General features: G+C 60.1%; 2 protein-coding genes across 6 annotated transcripts in view; both read left to right on the forward strand.

Annotated features, from left to right (window-relative positions):
* Nucleotides 1–6,732, forward strand: part of SCAMP3 (secretory carrier membrane protein 3) — a 7,815-nt gene extending 1,083 nt beyond the window's left edge. Inside the window, exons 2-9 of one of the 2 annotated variants that reach the window (XM_073323330.2) lie at nt 81–158; nt 1,958–2,101; nt 2,272–2,395; nt 2,564–2,692; nt 3,049–3,208; nt 3,734–3,835; nt 4,060–4,177; nt 4,463–6,732. In XM_073323330.2, the coding sequence (XP_073179431.1) occupies nt 81–158; nt 1,958–2,101; nt 2,272–2,395; nt 2,564–2,692; nt 3,049–3,208; nt 3,734–3,835; nt 4,060–4,177; nt 4,463–4,609 (1,002 nt within the window). In that variant the 3' untranslated portion in view covers nt 4,610–6,732. The remainder of the gene's footprint in view (nt 1–80; nt 159–1,957; nt 2,102–2,271; nt 2,396–2,563; nt 2,693–3,048; nt 3,209–3,733; nt 3,836–4,059; nt 4,178–4,462) is intronic. The other variant, XM_073323331.2, reaches the window with a different exon arrangement.
* ENTREP3 (endosomal transmembrane epsin interactor 3) lies at nt 4,713–19,471 on the forward strand. 4 transcript variants are annotated; one of them, XM_078850456.1, is made up of 13 exons: nt 4,713–4,804; nt 9,483–9,776; nt 10,735–10,791; nt 11,060–11,170; nt 11,640–11,771; nt 12,104–12,211; nt 12,594–12,754; nt 13,102–13,201; nt 13,792–13,876; nt 14,187–14,777; nt 15,194–15,262; nt 15,846–16,108; nt 17,929–19,471. In XM_078850456.1, the coding sequence occupies exons 2-13, from the start codon at nt 9,558–9,560 to the stop codon at nt 18,100–18,102; spliced, it is 2,070 nt and encodes a 689-aa protein (XP_078706582.1). In that variant the 5' UTR covers nt 4,713–4,804; nt 9,483–9,557; the 3' UTR covers nt 18,103–19,471. The 4 variants fall into 4 exon arrangements, with proteins under 4 accessions (XP_078706582.1, XP_073179412.1, XP_073179411.1 ...); XM_073323311.2 differs by lacking the exon at nt 4,713–4,804 and adding an exon at nt 7,731–8,446; XM_073323310.2 differs by lacking the exon at nt 4,713–4,804 and having other exon boundaries at nt 7,731–9,776.
* Nucleotides 19,472–20,562: the final 1,091 nt, after the last annotated feature.

A 20,562-nucleotide genomic window follows, 5' to 3' on the forward strand; every position in this document is an offset into this window, starting at 1 on the left:
TTGCCGCAGGGCCTGGGGCATAGCGGGTGAATGGGAGCGCTGTTTGGTCATGGTGACTGCAAATTCATGCTCCGTTTCAGGATCCTGCTGTGGTGCAGCACAAGCCCAGCACGGAGTATGCAACGCTGGATGTGTACAACCCCTTTGATAACCGAGGGGTAAGGAAGCTTCTGGGCGCCCAGGGCAGTGCATTGGGGAGGAGCCTGCACTGGCCACAGGGTTCTAGTCCTCTGCATTGTTCTGGCTGTCCGTGGACATGCTCATTTTCTCCTGGGTTACATCCCAGACACCAGTCTGTGGCCTGTCCCTCTCAGCTGGGGCTTGTTTGGCACCTGGCCAGCTCATGTGGGTTTCTTGGGAACAGGGGGCTCTGGGGGCTCTTACTTTGGTGGGAGGATAGTGTTGGGTTTCTCACACTTACTGTGAGCTGAGTCCTCCTGCTCCCTACAGAGTCTCATGCTGGGCTGGTTCGGTACATATGCATGGAGAAGGATCTTGTGTGTGGGTTAACTGCTGATAGAGCAGCAGTCTCTGATGCCCAGCTGTCATGCTGGCAGGCCAGATGCCAGCTCATGTTAAGGCCCCTAGCTCTCAAGTGAACACTGACAGATGCACAGCTGGAAACCCATCTGGCCCACCTGTGTGTTAGCACTGTTAAAATCTTACATTTACAAGAATGTTTTGTGTTTAGACTTTATGGAATAGTTGTAAGTTGCTGCATGTATTAATATCGCTTAGAACATCTGTATCCCATGTTTTGAAGTGGTATTAAGTATCTCATCCTCTATAATTGTGTAAGTCAGGGGTTCTCAAACTGGGAGTCCGGACCCCTCAGGGGGTCGTGAGGTTATTACATGGGGGGGGTCACAAGCTGTCATCCTCCACCCCAAACCCCACTTTGCTTCCAGCATTTATAATGGTGCTAAATATATAAAAAAGCATTTTTAATTCATAAAGGGGGTCGCACTCAGAGGCTGGCTGTGTGAAAGGGGTCACCAGTACAAAAGTTTGAGAACCACTGGTGTAAGTCATCGAACAGGAAAGGAGCATTAATTAATGTAAAATGGTGGCTTCCTACAGAAGGTGTTAGGTCCTTCCCTCCAAAAAGGTCCACTGAAACATAAAAGAACAAATACTTTAATTGCATTCTACACACACCCCTGCTCATGAAGTGGAGACTTGCATGGGAACTCATCTCATCACCTTGAACTCTTGGGGGGGAACACATAAAAATCTCTAACAAGAAACTGTCTCACTATGCTGCTTGGACTTTGAGAGGGCAAGATTTCTAAGCATAAGCAAAGAATCCCCAGCTGCTTAGCCTGGGCTGACCCTAAAGGATGCACAGAGCTTGCATATTACAGCAGCGTCTACCTACCACCTTTTGGAACCTAAGACCCTATCTCATTTGTGTGTGTATCCTTGTAAATAACTCTCATTTCTATTTTTAACTAATAAACCTTTAGTTAATTATAGGACTGGCTACAAGTGTTGTCTTTAGTGGGAGATCTGAAGTACAGTTGAGCTAGGATAAGTGACTAGTCCTTCAGGGCTGGGATTAACCTGAATATTGTTGTGATTTTTTTGGTGTAAGGGGCCTTCTGTTACAAAGGCAAGCTTGCCTAGGTGGCAAGATAGAGGGAGCAGAGTGCCCAAAGGGACTGTCTGTGACAGTGCTTGAGGAGTTGACACTTGGCTGGTGAAATCTAAGTGTAGAACTGACAGCCAGTTTGGGGTTTCTGCCATGCTTCTTAACAATCTGCCCTGAGGTTGGTGCTCATGAGCCACTCCAGAAAGCTTGACACCAACTCTGGGCATTTGACTGTCAGTAGCTCCTATCTTACACACTCCAGGCCTGTACCGTCTCTTCCCCTGCTCCCTGCCCATTGCCTCCTAGATATAAGCAGAAGACTGTGAGCAGTGTCCATGTCTAATTATTCTCTTATGTCTCCAATAGCCACCCCCTCCCTACCAGCCGCAGCCAGGGGCTCAGCCGACTCCACCAGTCACCAAAGTGCCCCAGCCGCCGGCCTCTGCCATGCAGCCCCACAAGAAGCCAAGCCCCCCAGAGTCCAAAAACTATGGCTCCTATGGAACTCAGGTGATGGGTGCAGGGCAGGGAAGCCAGCACACTGGCAATGGGGTTGGTTGACACCTGTGCTATCTCAGTGGGGACTGGTGGAATTGAGTCACAGTTTGGAGAGGGTTGGGAGCAGCTGGTTTCTGGAACCCGTGAGCTGAGTTGTCCCCCCTTCTCTCCCTCTCTGTTAGGAGTCAACAGCAGCAGCTGCCACAGCTGAGCTGCTCAAGCGGCAGGAGGAGCTCAACCGGAAGGCGGAGGAGCTGGACAGGCGGGAGCGGGAGCTGCAGAACGCAGCTTTGGGCAATGCTGCAAGTAAGTGCTAGAGCCACTCCTGGGGGGAAGGTCAGCAGCCCAGGCTCCCTGGCCCAGTGCAGCTGGGAAATGACCTCTGCCCGGGCAAGGGGAACGTGGACTTCCCCTCCTCCGGGGAACTGCTGCATGGTCCCACTCTGGCCTCATGCTTTCTGCTTTGCTTGACAGTCAGACAAAACAACTGGCCTCCGCTGCCCTCCTTCTGCCCCGTAAAGCCCTGCTTCTACCAGGACATCCCTGTGGAGATCCCCACGGAGTTCCAGAAAACTGTCTCCTCCATGTACTACCTCTGGATGGGTGAGCATCTGGAGAAGGGCGCCAGGGTGCAGATCCCCAAGTATGAGGAGGGGGTTTGGAGGGGTGTGATTATCCCTGCATGTTGGGGGGTGGGGATGAAAGAGATCCTGCTGGGAGGGGGCAGGGGGAGGCACAGGCTTCGCAATATTCAGAGGGATGGGGCCCGGGACTGTGAATACCCTACGTATGGGAGTGGTCCAGGAGGTGTACTCCCATGCCCCCTTAAGAGCAGCAGGATTCCTGACTCCCAGTGCTGGGACCAAAGCGGGTGGATCTTGTTGCTGTGGGCGGGGGTGACACACAGAGGGTTAGGGCTCTGCTGCCCCAGGGGTTTCCTAACCTGCTGTTTCTCTTAGCCAGCACCGTGACTCTCTTCCTGAACTTCTTGGCCTCCCTGGCCTGGTTCTGCGTGGATACCACAGCTGGTTCGGGCTTTGGCCTCTCTATCCTCTGGGTTCTCCTCTTCACACCCTGCTCCTTCCTGTGTTGGTACAGGCCAATGTACAAAGCTTTCCGGTGCGTCCCTGCTGGGAGTTCTGGGGCTGGCAAATCAATAGAACCTCTGATTCTTGGGCAGCTCCATTCATTTACCAGGGCACCACAGATGTCCTGTAGCTGCAGTCGGTCTGCCTGGCTGTAGGCCTTGGTGACACCTCAGATCTTCCGTGGCTTCCCAAGGGCTTCTGAGCTGTAGACCCTGCAGCTAAACTCCTATGGGAGAAAGGGGTAATGATCTGAGTGTACCAGATCTCCGCGCTCCCCCATTAGCATTGGCCCCTGCCCTGGAGGAGGTGACTCGAGCGGCCCCGTATTGTGTCTGCCTTGGGGAATTAGGGAGGAGCACCCCCACCCCCGAGAGTCAAGTGCCCAAGTTGTGGGTGACTGAACTGTGCGCTTCCTGGGGGGGTAAAGCAACAGGCCTGGCTGAACCTCCTGGGTCTGGCTGTTGCTTCTCAGGCCTGTGTTCACTGGCCCTGCTGGAGGAGGGAGGGGGAGGGAGATTCTAACTAACCCGGCCTCTCTCTCTGTCCCCCCCCTCAGGAGTGACAGCTCGTTCAACTTCTTTGTGTTCTTTTTCATCTTCTTCGTCCAGGACATTGTATACGTGCTGCAGGCCATTGGCATCCCAGGCTCGGGATTCAGGTAGGGGCCGTGGACGGGCCCTTGGGGCCGCCTGGTGCTAGGCTCAGGGGAGCTGGCTCTCCTTTCTCTGGCCTTGCCCTGTGTTGCTTATGCAGAGGCCCTATTGTGCCGGCTAGTCCATCCCAGCAGGAGTGGTTGTTGGGCAAGGTTGCTGGGTGCTCCTGTCCTGGTGGGGAGGGGCTGGGAGTCTGTGCGCGTGGGCAGCCCACTCTCTCTCATTGCAGCGGCTGGATAGCGAGTCTGACTGTGCTGAGGAAAAACCAGGCTGCTGCTGTGATCATGATCCTGGTGGCCGTGTTCTTCACAGTGGTGGCCGTGCTGGGGATCATCATGCTGAAGAGGGTGAGTACCAAGTGGGGCCTCAGCCTTCTAGCAGGATCCCAGCCAGTGCTTTCCTGCCCCTGTGGTGCAGAGAGTTGGCTTCAAGCACATGCTGGAGTCCTGTGGGTCCTGCTGGGCTCTTCAGGGCTTGGCTAAGCCTGCCCTGATTCTGGGGGATCGCACTCTAGCTAGGGTGCCCCCTCTCCTCCACTGTGTGGCCCCCTCAGAGTCTGTAGTAGTGCTGGGGTCCCAGTTTGGGTGCTGGGCCCAAGTACAGCATCCCTTGACCCTGGCCTTTTCTTCTAGATCCACTCCATGTACCGCCGGACAGGTGCCAGTTTCCAGAAGGCACAGGAGGAGTTTGCTGCAGGTGTCTTCTCAAACCAGGCGGTGCGCACAGCAGCAGCCAATGTCGCGACGGGGGCAGCGGGCAGTGCCTTCCGGGCGCAGTAGGGGCAGGCCAAGCCCCTGGCCCCATCACTCTCACATGGGCTATTTTTAAAGAAAAGGAAATCAAGTTGCACTTTTCATTGGGTCCCTTTGTGTCTGCCTCAGCCAGTCAGAGGCTGCCTCATCCCAGCTTGGAAGCACAGATGCCCAAATACTCTGCTGCTCTAACCTCCTCCCTCTTGGATGGGTGCTGCTCAGGTTTGTGCCATCCCTGTGGACAGAGGGTGTGGGGGAAGATGGGGTTTCCCTTGCGCTCAGGAAGGGGCTCTTTCCCGTTTCAGTTCAGCTGCTTGGGTGGGGTGGGAATTGTGCATGTTGCATTTCCTGGCTCTTCCTGGCCACAGCTGCACTGTTGGCCTGAGATCCCCAGACCCCTCCTGACCCATGGAATTGCTTCCTGCTTAACCCAGAGAGCCTGCTGCTTCTGTGCAGAGGGGGCTGACTTGTGTCTTAACTTCAGCCTCCCCTCTGTCCATTCAGGGGTAAGGCCATGAGGGCGGAGCTGGCTCTGGGCCAGGCATAGGTGGAGGTTTCTCACTGTACTGCCTTTGAAGTGGGACCTCCTTATCTGTCAAGGACACTTCCTCCAGTGACGACTGCTGCTGTGACCTCCCCATGGGGGTGGGGCTGGCTTGCTGGTTGGCTGTTGGCCCAGTGTGATAGTGAGGTGAGAATGGGGAGCAGCTTTGGGGCTGCTACCCAGCACATGTTGCGTGCAGTGAAGGGTAACTTTGATGCCAAGGAAATAACCTGGGCCTGGGTCCCCTGCCCTGCAGCTGCCCACCCAGTGCTGTGGCTACAGCCTTTGGCCAGCACTTGCCTTGGGGCCCTATGGTGAACTCCTTCCTTGCATGATTAACAGGTGAGATGCCTGAGCTACTGCTCTGGGTGTTGAGGCTCCTTGTGCCTCTGAGCTGCCTGCCCAGTAGTACCAGTAGGCTGAGCTGAGCCTGGGGATCTAGGGTTACTCTGTCACTGGGGAAGTCGCAGAGCAGGTGCCATAGCCCTGGCTTCCCTGTCCCCCCTTGTGGGGGAGACGCTATGGACCTTGCACACCCTGGCTTAGCTGATGTAGCATGATCATTCTTTGTGTGATTTATCAGTGTCCCTGGGCATCAGCCCCAGGGATACCCCAAATCTCTGCTCCATGGTGCCCAGTGCCCTACTCTACTGGCTCTGTGTTCTCTCCCAGCACCCACCTAGTGCCTCCTGCCTCCCCTCCCCCATGCTCCGGGGTCAACAATGTATAGGGTCATTCCTGTCCTGGCAGCACTCTATCACAGGCTGCCCCAGGGAAGCCAAACAGTGGAGAGGGAGGTGGGGGCAGAGCCCACAGCATGTTGGCTTGTGGATGGGACAGGTGTAGCTCTCCCTTCCCACTCTGGGAGCTGGGTTTTGTTGGCTTGAAACAGCTCTAATGTTCTGGCCGCTCCCTAGTGCTATTTCTCCAGGCTGGTGGGGGGGCAGCCCCTTTCCCTGGGGTGGGGGGGCTGGGTGCAGAGTAGGTTGCACTGTTGGTTTGAATTCTTGCCTTGCCTGGGGCTGAGGATGACCAGTATGGCAGGAGCAATGAGCTTAATCTGCAGTCAGGGAGATTTAGGAAAACCTTTTTAGTGTCTAATCAAACTGGAAGGGTGGTTGAGTTCTTGACTAGGCTCTCAAGGGAGGTGGGGGAATCCCTATCACTAGAGGTTTTTAGGAACAGGTTGGACAAACACCTGTCAGGGGGATCTAGGTTTACTTGGCCCTGCCTCAGGGCAGGGGAGAGATGGACGGGACTTGCCCTCAGGTGGTGTCTTCCAGCCCTACATTTGTGATTCCCTGCAGTGCAGCAGCCTGCCCTCAGCACTTCCTGGGTTCCCTGGAGTTGTGAGGACAGCTGTAGGAGGGGCAGGGATATGTTTCCTTTTGCTATCCTTCTGTCTCTGGAGTGGTGGGGCTGGGTGCCTAGGGACCTGTGCTGTCAGGGCATGTAAGAGGCAGAGAGCGACTGCTGGCATGGAGACTTTCCACACTACAGGTCACAATTCACCTGCCCCAGAACTGTGGTGCATTTTTTTTTTCTGTGCCAAATGCAAAGCCAGCTTTGATTTTATTTAAAATAAAGTTTAACTCCTTGTTCTCCAGGGCTGTGTGTGTTGTCTGCATGTCTGTCTAGCCTCTCCTGGGCCCAGGCCGGCAGCTAGCTGGGGAGTCATAAGTTTCTGTAAGCTGCCCTTTGTGCACCTGAGAGTATCTTCTGGGCAGAGGGTGGGGAAATGGGGGTGGAACCTCCAGGCTATGGGCAAGGTTTGATTGGCCGTGAGGGGTGCTCTGGAAGACCCATCCTGGACCCACCTTCGCAGGAGAGTGCACTGGGAAGGGGGACCTTATCTCCCCTTTGTTGGCAGCCTTCAGCCCATCTCCCTCTGCTGCTCCCTTCTTTGGGTGAAGGCCTATCCCCTGTTACCCCTCGCTGGGGGAGAGCGCCTGCCGTGCACTGTCTGAACAGCCTCCCTGGCCCCTGCTGCCCTGCAGTGCCGGCCGCAGTGCTAGGCGGGGTAGGAGCAGGGCTGCGGTTGCTGGTAGGAAAGCATTTCCATTAGGCCGGGAGCCCCAGGGGAGCTGCTGGCGTTAGGGCTGCAAGTGGGGGGAGGGTTTAATGGCAGAAGTAGCAGATGGTCTCACAGCTCCTTCCTTTCCCTGGCGACCCAGCCCCCATCAGCCTGAAATGCACTGGCCAGCCCTAGCATCTGCCTCCTCCTCCTCCTCTCCCCCCCCCCCCCGAGAGCCCAGGGGCCGCTCCAGCTGCGGGGGGGGCACAGCTGGGGCAGGCCCCACTCCCAGCCAGGGGGTAGGTGCTGGCACAGCTGGGGCAGGCCCCACTCCCAGCCAGGGGGTAGGTGCTGGCACAGCTGGGGCAGGCCCCACTCCCAGCCAGGGGGTAGGTGCTGGCACAGCTGGGGCAGGGTCCCCCCCACCCCCCGGCGAGGCAGCTGCAGCGGTCCCGCGGGCGCTCGCTAGCTCGAGCGGGGCCCCAGCCGGGTCACGTGGCTCCCAGCTGGGCGCCCCTGGCGCGCCCGGCCCCGCCCTCCCCGAGACTACAACTCCCAAGGTGCAGCGCGGGGGGCGTGTCCCCTGGCCCCGCCCCGCCCCGGGCTGAGCGTCCCGGGGCGGCGCGCGGCGGAGCTGCCCTGCGGCGGAGACACCCCGACTCCGCCCCCGCCCGGCGCCCGCCGCAGCTCGGGGCGAGGCCAGAAGCGGGCTCCAGCTCCCGCCGCGCCCCGCAGCCTCGCCGGGACCCGGGCCCCGCCTCGCCGCAGCCTCGGGGGCCGCTCGGGGCCGGCCTGGGCAGCGCCCTGGGCCCAGGCTGCGGGGCAGAGCCGTCCCCGTCCCCCCAGCCCGCGCCCGCTGCCAGCCCCGCGCCCGAGAGCCTGGCGCGGTCCGGCCAAGCTGAGCCCGCCCGGGGCTGCCTCCCGCTCGGGCTTCGGGTGGATTCTCTCCGTTCGTTCGTCTCCGGGACCCCCGGAGTTTTGTCTGCCTGGCGCCTGAGCATCCCGCCTGCCGGAGACGGGTCGCTGCGGGAATCGCCGCGGGGCAAGCGGCCTGTCCCGCCCTGCGAGCCGCCCGGGACTAGGGGCGCCGTGTGGCCGGCGGTGACCGGGAGTCTCGAACCCCTCACTCGGCTGCACCCCAGGCTTTTATGGATAACGTTTAATTGACTCCACGCTCAGATCTGCCTGGCAGGATTCCTGCTTGTTGGGCTTCCCCCTTCCCCCCACCTCTTTTGTTCGGCTGCTGCAGAGGTGTCAGCCTAAGGGCGTTTGCGGGATTGAAACCCCATCCCAGCCTTCAAGTCAAGTGAGCCCCAGTCTCTAGGTCTGAGGGAGTGGGGATGGTAGCAGGGCAAGGCTGTCTGGTGAGTGTGGAGCCGGAGCTCGCAGCTGGGGAACGCTGGTCTGTTCTTAGTCTGGTTTCAGAGGAACAGCCGTGTTAGTCTGTATTCGCAAAAAGAAAAGGAGGACTTGTGGCACCTTAGAGACTAACCAATTTATTTGAGCATGAGCTTTCGTGAGCTACAGCTCACTTCATCAGATGTTTACCGTGGAAACTGCAGCAACTTAGTTCTTAGTCTGTTCTAGGTAGCGGAAGCTGGGAGCACGTGAATGCTGCCTGAGAACCCCGCACTGGGAGAGGGGTGAACGGCTCTTTCCTCACCCAGTGCTCCCCAGCCGGTCTGTGACCCTCACGTCAAACTCCCTGGGGAGAGTTGGATTTGAGTATGCTCCTAAACCCAATTGGGAAGGTGGATGAGACTTCTTTCCCATCGAGCCTGGCTGCTCCGGTTTCAGAGGCCTGGCCTGGAGAGGGCCGTTCCTATCATGTCTCTGTGTCTTTATGGAGCAAAACATTCACCTGCAGATCTGACCCTGGGTGCCTCTAGCCTTAGCTCCGTGCAGTCCTTGGAGTTGCTTTCAGGGATGGCGGAAGGCAGTGGGACACTCAGCTCCTGGGAAGCTGTTCCGTGTCTGGTGAGGCGTATTGAGCTGGGTGTTCCCCCCAGGGCAGGATGCTGAGACCGAGGGATCCCAGGGCAGCTTGTTCTGTGACTGAGAAGAGGTGGCTCTAGACTGGCCTTGCAAAGCACTTGGGGCTGGTACAGCGAACCCCAAACTCAGAGAGCAGGGTCCCCAATCCTGCCTGACCTAGAATCCCCCTCCCAGCTCCAGGGTGGATGGGGCAGCACATGGCCAGCTCAAAGCAGTAGGGACAGAGAGAGCAGAACAAAAACTGCACAGATAGCCAGAAAAGCAAGCATCACTTGGTCTGGTCCTGGCTGCTGTTCTGGGCAGGCCAGCCAGCCCCGCGTCCTGACTGTTGCTTCCTTTGGCATCAGTTCCGTTAACTGCACCAGGCTTCCCCTGCACCACCTGGGCCAGGACTACGTCTTTTCCTGACCTGGAAACGAGTCATGCCATCTCCCAGTGACTCCAGCCATTCCCTGACTGGCCGCTCCTCCCGCAGCCTCACCCATCTCCGAGTGCAGAGGACCTGGCTGCAGATCCTGCTGGTGCTGGGCTTCATTCAGGTCATCCTGGGTATCCTCGTCATCACCTTCAGCCTTGTGGCAGCTACCATCACGCCCTCCACCAAGGTCCGGCACTCCTGCCCCTCCTGGGCCGGCTTCTTGGTGAGTCTCCTGGTTCTCACAGACAAGGAGCTGCTGTCCCCAGGGAAAGTGGGGAGTCCCTAGGCAGCTCCAAGGTGCTGGACCAGGCCTTGGGTGGCCAATTGTGTGTGCTGCTGGCCTTTCCGGGAGCTGGTTGGGGACTTGGGTGGGAGCCAGCTGCTGTGTGGCTGGGGGAAAGGGTCGGGGGGAACTCCTCCCTTCTGGCTTTTGTTGGCTAGGAGAATTTCCAGAATAACTCTCAGCAATGCATTCCCCCCCATGCCCCTCCCGCCCTTCTTGGTCCAAGGCACCAAGACTGGTTAGTGACAGGGCTGGGAATTTGGCCTAGGGGCAAATCCCCCTGAACTGGCTTCCTGTTGAACTTCCTCCAGGCCAGCTCCTACTCCCCCATCTCCCAGGCCATCAGCCCTAGCCCTCCCTCGCCCGGGGAGAGGGTGTGCAACAGACCTTAATGCCCCCTTACAGCTCCAGGGATTCAGGATGGTCCCTGGTTTACCAATGGGGCTGCAGGCCTACGGGAGCTGGGAGAGGCCCTCAGCAGCTCCTGGATCCCTGCCCTGTGTTTCAGACACTTGACACCCCCCCTCTCCCCAGCTCACCTTGGACCCACCTCTCCTGCCTGCTCCATCAGCACAGACCCCTGCTGGGGGATGCCTGACTACGGTCTTGCTGGCTGGCTCAGAGCTGCCTGCAGGCCCTGGGCTCTCCAGAGTGCCCTGAATCAGCACTTTCCTCAAGCTGTCTCAGCTCCCTTGGCCTCTGGTTCCTGCCTGTTGGCCTTGCTGCCGCCGCCCGGGATGGGCCCCACTCCCGAGGCTAGGCCTTGGCCCCAATCCCTCTGGGACCAGCTTTGTGGGCTGCAGGGCTCGGAGGAGGGTTCGTGGCCTGTGGGGGTCTCAGGCCTCCTGCCCCTCCTCTCTCCTTCCCACTGTAATTCCTGTTCTTCTGTCCCACCTAGTTGGCGCTGTCCGGGCTCATCGGCATCGTCTCCTGGAAACGTCCCTTCACCCTGGTGGTAGGTGTCTCCTGTGTGTGGGCTGTGGGTGTCCTCACTGACCCAGGCTAGGGCCCAGCCCCTCACCCAGCTTCTGTCATGGGCCACCACAGGCACCTGCTTCTCCCCCGCCCTGCACCAGGACGGGAAGGGCAGAGTGAAAAGGCAATCTCTTGTGCACGCATGTGTGTATCACGTGTGCTGGCTTCTAATATGCATGCTGGCCTGTTGCCTCTCACTTCCCCGACATGCCTGCCCAGCTCATGGCCTCTGTCTGTCCTGGCTGCAGATCACCTTCTTCACGCTGCTTTCCGTGCTGGGTGTCATGCTGAGCCTCGCCGGCTCCATCCTCTCCTGCCAGAACGCTCAGCTGGTGAAGTCCTTGGAGGCCTGCACAAGGGTAAGGCCCGGCCCAGCCCTTCGAGGGACTCTGCCTCCTGGGGCTGGGTGACAGCCCCTCTGAGAAGTGGGCACGCCTGGGGAGGTTGCACGTCAATGCCTGTGGATAAGCGGAGTGGGCTTAGCCTCTGTGCCTGGGGCAGGGCAGTGGGCCCATGGGAGGGAGGGGCTAGTATCCCAGCTGCTCGAACGGAGGCTAGGCTGGGACAGTTCTTGGGGCTGGTTCTTGTGGAAGGGACCTACTGGCTGGGTCTCCCTGGGACCTACTGGCAGGGCAGATGGTGCAGTTGCAGGATTCCTTGTGTCTGGGCCCAGGGGGCTTGGCTATCCCTTACTCTTAGGATTGTCCTGGAGCCTCCAGGAATTGAAGATTAATCTTAATTAAAGATTATGCCATGTGACAAAACCTTCAGGAATACATCCAACCAAAATTGGCAACCCTACTCACTCTGGGTCTCTCCTCCCTTCAGGAGAAAGACTCCTGTGTCTGCTGCCAGGCCCGCTCCGAGTACCCGTCCATGGGCCCCGCCTGCAGCAGGCAGGGCGAGATACTGACCATGTTCCCCAACCCTGACTGCTGGAGCGTCCGCATGGCTCTGAAGGTAACTGGGCCAGCTGCACTGGGCAGGTGGGGAGGCTTGCTCTCTGCAGGGGTTCTCTGTGGGAGAGACGGGGGGCCTTGGAGCCTGACCGGGGCTCTCTCCACTGGGGTGGGGGGTGCTGGTGTCTGGGGGGCTGGCTGTGTCTGGGGTGCGGTCCTTTCTATGCTCTCTGCATAATGGGGTAGCTTGGTGTCTGGGGGGGCTCCCTATGCTCTTTGCACTGGGATGGGGGGCTCGGTGTCTGGCGGGTGCTCTCTATGCTTTCTGCACAGAGCCTGTGCACGCTCTGAGCAGCATCTCTGGGGCTCATTCCCATCTCCCCTGCATCCCAGGATCTTCTATTCAGTGTTTGTGGCCTGACCATCTTCTCCACCATTGTCTGCACACTCTCCGCTGTCACGTGCTGCATCCAGATCTTCTCCCTGGACATTATCCATGCGGTGAGTCCTGGCCCGGCCTGCGGCTCCTCTCCCAGAGGATTCCCGCTCCACAGGAACCTGGGGTCGGAGGGTCAGGCCCTGGGGATGCTGGAGAGAACCTGGAGGGGACTGGATCCTGCCCTCAAATCTCCTTGCACCCAGGGGGTCCCCTGCCCATGGTCCCCATGCTTTGCCTGTTCCTCAGGGACACAAGCAGGAGCTCCTTGGCATTTGCAGTGGTGCAATATGCAGGGACGGGGACTGTTGGGCACTGGAGCTGTTCCCTGGTACCTCTCTGGGTGAGTAGGGCCAACAGCAGGGGAAAGGGATGTGTCCCATCCCCCACCTAGGCACCTGGCCCGGGGTGCTGACAGGCTCCCCTCTCACTCCCCTCTCCCTGCAGCTGGCCCCGCAGCGCTCCAGTTCGGTGACCCTGGAGTGTACGTCGCCCCCAGACCCCTTCCTGCAGAACATGATGGACTTCGAGGAGTTTGTGCCCCCGGTGCCGCCGCCCCCGTACTATCCACCGGAGTACACCTGCAGCTCTGAGACAGACGCCCAGAGGTACAAACACACTGGAGGAGAGTGCAGTGCCGGGGGGGAAAGCAGTGGGGTGGGCTCTGGGGCAGGGGGGAAGCCCATTGCTGAGTTGTGCGTGCGGGGACCTCAGGGACACACAGGATCAGCAAGAAAACAGGGCGGGGAGGGAGTGAGGGGAGAGCCTGAGGTGGGACTGGGGGACACCCAGCTGGGGTTGGGGGCAGAGGTAGGGAGGGGGAGGCCAGGGCAGGGCTTGTGGGGGACCCAGGGGTTGCTCTGGGCAGGTTTCAGCCTGGACCCCACTAGGCTGCTTCTATGGGAGGTTTGGCGCCCCATTGTGGCTGATGCCCCTTTCCTGTGTGGACCCACAGCATCACCTATAACGGTTCCATGGACAGCCCTGTGCCTCTCTACCCCACCGACTTCCCCCCATCCTACGAGACTGTCATGGGACTCCGGGCAGGCAGCCAGGTAAGGAGCCCAGGGGCTCTCGGCTTGGCCAGGCCCGGAGCTGGGCGGTTGTTCAGAGAGGTGGGCCTGGCAAGGAGCAGGCGGTGCCTGGCCCAGTCCTTTCACCAGAGGCTCAGGGTACCCCCGGTAAAACCACAGAGTGACGGGTGAGGGAGAAGCTGGGCTGGGTGAGGGGATGGAGGAGCTGTAATGGACTCCAGGCGGGCCCAGGGGGTGAGCAGCACATCCTTGCTGCTGTCTCCTCAGCCTATCACTGACGGCACTGTGGTGGTAGAGGGACGGGGGGAGGTAGCGGTTTACCCCACCTGCCCTGTCTCTGTAACATCGAGGGGCCAACCCAGCTACAGCACACTGCATACACTGTGCTAAATCTACCAGAGCGACTCCAGCCCCAGCCTCTCCCAGCAGGAGGTGCTGTAGGGGCTCAGGGCAGGAGCCCCAGCTGTGCGGGAGCTCCCGGCTATGTCAGTGCCAGCAAGGGGTGTTGTGGGCTTGGCGGGCAGGAGCCCCGGCTGGGGGGAGAGCTTAGCATGCAGCCTCTCCCTGCCCGCACGCCCTGCGTATGGTTCTGTGATGTGCCCACCCTGCAGGCCACACTGTTCGATTCGCAGCTCACGGATCCGTCACATGGCTGCACCTGTGACCACGTCCCCTCCATGGTGCTCAGCGGGGAAGGTAACAGGGCCCTTGGCAGCAGCTGGGGGCAGGGCCCAGGGAGGAGGGAGCAGCCTGTGTCCAACTCTGCCCATGACTGGGCTGGAGATGGGGGCTGGGCAAAGTCCTGATGAGCACCATATGGGTGCCTGTGGGCTGGGTGGGAGGACAGTGGCATGTGCCCAGTAGGGGTGGAGCTGGGAGTCCCGTGCCTGTGAGCTGGTCCCCCAGCAGGGCTGGGATAGGTGCTCCCAAGACAGGTACCCTGGGAATGTGCTCCGATCCCTCCCAGAGAGCCCTGTGCATCCCGCCTTGCCTGCGTGCCTTGCAGTGTCCATGGACAGCGGCTCCCTGGTCATGTCCGAGATCATCGACGTCCCCGGAGACAGCAGTCCCTCAGAGGACTCCTGCCTGCTGGAGCTGCAGGGCTCCATGCGCTCGGTGGACTACGTCCTCTTCCGCTCCATCCAGCGCAGCCGCGCGGACTACTGCCTGAGCGTGGACTGCATGCAGTGCGGCCACCACCCCCGCAGCCCCACGCTGGGCCTGCAGGGCCCCTTCGAGGATATACCCCGGCCCCGGGTGCGGGGGGAGCGCTCTTACTCCTGCTCCACCCCTGGCCCCAGTTACGAGAGGCTCTTGGAGACAGGCGGGGCCGTGACCCACAGCTGCAATCGTCTGGAAGGGCTGGCTCGCTGCGCTGGGCCTTGCTTCCCTGAGGTGCGACTCAAGGGCAAGAGCTCGCTGCCAGAGCACCAGGGCATCAGCTACACCAGCTCCCTGTATCCGGAGCACGGTCACCGCCACCATCAGCGACGCAACAGTGAGACATCCTGCCGGCTGGCCCCCGCCCGGGGCCTGAGCCGACGGCCGCTCATGCGGTCGCACAGCGACCCCGGCATTGCTGTTGCCAGTGATCCTGGTAGGTCGGAATGGCCAGGGGGAGCCGGGCTGGCGTTGGTGCCCATGTCAGTCTGTTCTCACTAATGCACTTGGGGGTGGGGGGTGGACCATTCACGCTCCTCCAGGGGTGTTCCAGGGGTTGCTGGTCAGTGGTCACTGATCGGTTGGGTGGGTGCAGTTTGCAGGCACCGAGTGGAATTGATGCACGATGGATATGCAGCTCCTGTCAGGGGACTTGTGCAGGCCTGGCAGTGGGTGCGCACGCATGGCCCCTGCAGGGGCTGGGGTGTGCGCGATGGCATGCCCATGCACACTGCTTCCTTGAGGGAACGGGTGCGTGCAACTGATGGGTTGATGCATGGTCATGTGATGGGATCTGGGGCAGGAGGAGGGCAGAGCCTGAGTATCTACCCCTTGCCTTCTTTCTCCTTCCAGCCGACTTCCGGGATCTGCTTTATACCAAAGCGCTGGAGGATGATGCATCCAACTCTTCTGCAGACACAGGTCAGGGCAGAGTCAGGTTCAGGATGAGTGTCTGACACGCGACCTGGGGGATGGGCTGGAAATCACTGGGGGGCTGATGAGTGACCCCTTTACTTGGGAGTGCCTGGCAGCGTGCTGTAGTGGGATCGGCAGTCTTTGGCATGCCGCCCATCAGGGAAAGCCGCTGGTGGGCCGGGCTGGCTTGTTTACCTACAGTACAGTGTCCGCAGGTTTGGCCAGCACGTTCCTTGGTCTGCACCGCTTTCCGCAGGCCCCATTGGCCTGGGATGGGGCACCGTGGCCAGTGGGAGCTGCAATCAGCCGAACTTGCGGATGCCGCAAGTAAACAAAGCGGCCCGGCCAGCCTATGGCTTTCCCTGACAGGCCATGTGCCAAAGGTTGCTGATCCCTGCCCTAGAGCATCCCCTGCTGGGAGAGGCTGGCTCGATAGGGAGGCCCTTCACCCCCCCCCCCCCCCCCCAGAGTGCATAGCAGCCCTAGGCCTCTTGGCCACAGCCTCTGGGGCCCCATGCGGCCTGTGCTTTCTCCCATCCCCACTGCGTTCCCCTGAGGTCGCGGTTCTCACGAGCCAGTCTCCTTACAGGACTGTGCTCTGAAGCCTGCCTACTCCGGCTCTCGCACTGCGACTCACCCCCGCTCCTCCGGGCCGCCTCTGCCAGGAAGAACAAGGTCCCAGTGCCCAAGAAGGTGACACAGCGGCTGTCGAAGGCAGCGACGCGCTCCCTGGGGGACCTGAAGGTTTGTCGTGGTACCCGGGGGCTGGTGGCCAGGTTCCTGCAGAGATCCAAGCGCAGCCTGGTGTCTGGCGTGGAGATGGCTGGGCACAGCTCCCAGGGCCACAAACAGGTAGGGGCTCTATGTTGGCCACGCTCTGCGTGCAGGGCAGCTGAGAAGCGCTGGCAGGCCCCATGCTGCCCATCTCTCTGGGCCTGGGCCTGGATTGTCCCCTACAGGCATTTCCAGGCCCAGTCCTGTCTAGCTCGGCCTCCCCTGCACCTGTCCTACCCTGGGGAGATTGCCTGACTGGGAGCTCCCAGTTTCCTTCTTGCTGGGCGATGGCATCCTGGAGCCACTTGCTGCAGAGTCAGCCTATTAACCCTTCCCAGCCTCTCTCTATGGTTGCCTGGCTGGGTGCCCAGCAGTGAGCTCATGAGAGAGACGTGATCCTCCGTACGTTCTCCCCCAGGCCACACTGGCCCTTGAGCTGCCATAGCCACAGCAAACACCTGCCCACTGCCTTGGCGCTCTCAGCTGCCCCTCCCTTTTCTCTGAGCAGGGTCTCTCGGGGGCTCCCTGCATGCCCTGGGCTTTGGGAGCGTTTGCCCCTTGTTCCACTGGGCTGGAGGAGCTGGGGGCTTGCCTTTTTCTCTCTGTTGGTTCTTGCCTGGGATGGGCCCCCCCATCAGTGAGATGTGTAGGGCCGGGATGTGGCTCTGCATTCTGGAGCTCTGTGTCACTATGGTCCCGGGCCAGGCTGGGAGCAGGGGACTCCTGAGTCCTACAGTGCTCCTGGCTCTGCCACTGACTCACCTCAGTTTAGCCACTTGTAAAAAAGGGCCCATGACCCTTCCCTGCTCCCAGGTTAGTGAAGGTCGGTGAGTGCTGCCTGCATTGCTCCGTGTGGGAGGCTCTGGAAGGACCCAGCCTGCGTTGGGTAACGGTCCCCAGGAACTCTAGGATTTGGCTGGTCTGTAATTGCAGCTTGTTGGCCCAGTACATGCCTTTGCTGCATGTGACCAGCCCTCTTCCCCTGCAGTCTCCTTTCCAGGCCATCCGTGCTGACGTTCCTCCTCCAGCAGCCATCTCCCCAACCTGCAATTAGGCTCCCTTCTCTGATGAAGTCTTTAGGTCACGATCCTGGCATCTGAGCTGAGACTTTAGTGCACTGACCTTCCCCTCCTAGTCCAGGGCGGCTCTGTCCCTTGGATGATGCTAAGTCACAGCTTGCCCCTTTTGGCAGCTTAAAGCTGCCATGCGAGACCTGATGGGCCTGAGCCCAGGAGACTGTTCACTGGTCCTGGAGAGCTCTGTTCCCTCCCTGGCTTCCTGAAGCTGTTCCTCACTTTGTGCACTGGGAACTGCTCTGGGGAGTTCTGAGGCTACTCTGCCTTCCTGGCCGGGACAGCAAACAACACCTCTGCTTGCTGCCTCACCGAGTCACAGGCTGCTTGTGCTGTCACCCGCCAGGGCCAGCTGCCTCCTTGCCCTCAGTCCCTGGCTGTGGCCTCCATCTGCTCAGGGGTGACTGGGGGGGAAGGTGCCTGCTCCCTGGGCTCTCAGGGCTCCTCTATGGGGTGTCCCCACCCCTCCAGTCTGCATCTTGGCACTTGCTGAGGGCTGTTCTGCCTGGCAGGACTTCTCCTGGATGTGCCCTTGTGGCAAGGTTCCTACCCTCACACGGAGCACTCCAGACACCTTCCCCCATCCCCCCGAGCCCTTTGCCCATTACAGCTACTAGCCAGAGGTGCAGTAGCAGGAGAGAAGCCAGGCCATGGGCTCTCCAAACACTGGCCTCTCCCTGGTGCATGAAGCGCAGTGTCCGGGCTGCAGCTCTGGGGCAGTCCTGCTCCAGTTCCAGCCTGGAGAAGGCGAGGGGCAGGTGTTGCACACGCAGCACGCAGTGCCCTGCTGTCCTCACCTCTGCCCTTGTTGCTGTGGCTTGCCAGGTGCCTCGGAGTCTGTGGCAGGCAGCAGAGCACGCGCTGCCTGAGGGGATTCACTTGCAGAGCTGCGGGGACCTGAGCTCCACCTCCTCGCTGCGTCGCCTCCTGTCTGCCCGCCAGCTGGAGTGCAGCCGTCCGCGCAGCCTCAATGGGGTCTACAAGGAGAGCATCCTCTGAGGGAAGCCGCCACCTTGCCCTCCGCCTTGCCTCTCATACCCCAGCCCAGCTGGGAGTCTCCACCAGCATCAGGCTCTCTCTGCCTGGGGTCCACAGCAAGAACTTTCCCTTGGGTGCTGGGGAAGGGCCACGGGCTGGCTCATTCCCAGCAGACATTCCTCGCTGCTAGGTGACAGTGGGAGAAAGCACAAGCTGAGGACCCACACAGACCGCCAAGGGCAGAGCACTGTGGCCTGGTTCGGTGGGTCTCTGCTCAGGACTCTGGGAAGGAGGAAGTGCTGCAGTCTGCACACTGCAGTGGAAACTGGTGAGCGTGGACACAGCCTGCTTTGTGCCGACAGGCAGTGCGTGCCCCCGTGCTCACTCCGAGGAGCCAGCAAGCTTTGGAGCGTCGCCTGTGGGGGTGACACGGGGTGTTCCTGGGGCCAAGCCCTTGCTGTATATCGGACAGGGCTATTTCAGTGTGCATCCACACAGGCCCTCCTTGTATTAATAACCCAAGAGAAGGGGCGGAGCCTGGTCCCGCTGCCTTCACTGCAGTCTGCTGGTCCAGACGCTAACATGGTTCCCAGGGCGAGGAAGCTGGGTTCAATGTGCACGGTGATGTCCTCCCATGACAGGCCTGGGTCTCGCTTGACCCCTGCATTCAGGGAATGCTCGCTGGCTGGCCAGGTTGCCTCACAGGGCTGTCTGTGTCAGGGAGATTGTAGGCTTGAGCCCAGCTCAGCCCTGCTCTCCTCAGATGCTGTGCAACCCTTTCTAGAGTGGGGGAAGGAGGGGCACGGTAGGCCAGGCTATGCTGGGCTTCCCCACAACTGCCCTTCTCTTCAGGCAGGTCCACAGCCCCCAAGCAGAGGCTGCAGCCCCTTCCCATAGAGACTGACCTTCCCTTTTGTCCCCTTCTCCAGCTCATCCCATCTCCCCAGCCCTTCCCCATCCTGGGCTGGCCTGGGCTGTGGGCCTGGATCTTATGGTGGAACTCTGGCTTGAGAGTGCGGCCATGACCAGTGAAGGCCTAGGCCCTGGAGAAGGGCTTCAGGAAGCTGGGGTCAATCTGCTCCACAAGGTTTAGGGGCAGAACTAAACCCCTCTGTGCACTAAGTGCCCACCCCCCACCTCCCCAAGCCCTAGCCAGGCTCTTCCCATCCCTGGGCTCTGGCAGCCTCTCCCTCCTCCTCCCTGCCAGCTGATGCCTTTGCTTGTATGCTGCATGTGCGACGCAGCTCTCCCCTCTCTGGGACGGTGGGGGGTGCACTCTTTTTACCTCGGGAAGCATGTTGGGAACTCCTGCAGGGAGTCTCCACTGCAGGCTCTTTAAGCTGCACTGACACTTGTACAAGAAACCAAATAAAGTTATACACCCCCAGGAGCCAGCTTGGGCTGCCTCATGTCCTGCCGGCCTGCAGTGGACCTGCACCAGCTGCCTCCATGCTACAGCTGGGAAGAGCTCTGGCTCAGTCCAGGAGAGTGGGGAAAGGAGCCCTGGGGCTCTTGCTAACCTGTCATGGGAAAGAAGACAAGCCTCTCTTTGGGTCAGTGACAATGGCCCCCTTCAGGCATTGCCTGTGTGGGGCGTATCTGTTCATTGCAGGTGTCTGGGGGGGCGCATCTGTGCATGGAGGCGTGCGCATGTTCACAGGGGGTGAGGGCCGTGCGGATAGAGGCACACGTCTGGTCACAGGGTGAGAGGGCCGTGCGTCTGGACACAGGGTCTGAGGACCGTGCGGCTGGAGGCATATGTCCGAACACAGGGTGAGAGGGCTGTGCGGCTGGAGGTGTGTGCGTTGAGTCAAACACTGGAACAAATGACCTAGGGAGGTTGTGGAATTGTGGTCACTGGAGGTTTTGAAGAACAGGTTAGACAAACCTGTCAGGGCTGGGTTAGATAATACACTCCCGCCTCGGGGCAGGGGACTGGACTAGGTGACTTCTGAAGGTCCTAGCCTGTCCTGCATTCTATGAGCCTGCGCTCTGTAGGTCGGTCTGTTTGGTGCACACGTGCATAGGGGGAGGCCAGTCCCTCCCAGCTCCAGCCCCACTCTAGCATTTGGGTGGAGGCTTGAGCTGCCTCTTAGGAGCCTTGTTCCTAGGCTCTGCTTCCCCAGCTGCGAGTGGGCAGGAGCTGCTATCACGAGCCAGCAGAGAGGGTGCTTCCCTCCCTGTGCACCTGAGAGGCCCCCGGGCCTGGGCTACCACCAGCAGCTTCTATGCTCCCTGGGGAAACTTCGCAGCTGAGGAGGGGCAGTGTAGGTTGCTGGGCCAAGCTGTGGGGAAGAGGCATCTGAGAGGAACTGCAGGTGCAGGAAGTGGGCTGAGTGCATGCGCCAGAGAGAATATCCATGTCAGGGGAGTTGGACATGAGGATGGGAGAGTTGGATAGTGAGGGCCATGCCAACTTGAGATGGTATCTGGTCCTGGGGGCGCAGGGGCTGATTTGCTTCAGCTGAAGGTTAGAGGGCA

Source organism: Lepidochelys kempii, chromosome 24 (assembly GCF_965140285.1).
Source record: "Lepidochelys kempii isolate rLepKem1 chromosome 24, rLepKem1.hap1, whole genome shotgun sequence".
In the NCBI taxonomy this organism is placed as follows: Eukaryota; Metazoa; Chordata; order Testudines; family Cheloniidae; genus Lepidochelys; species Lepidochelys kempii.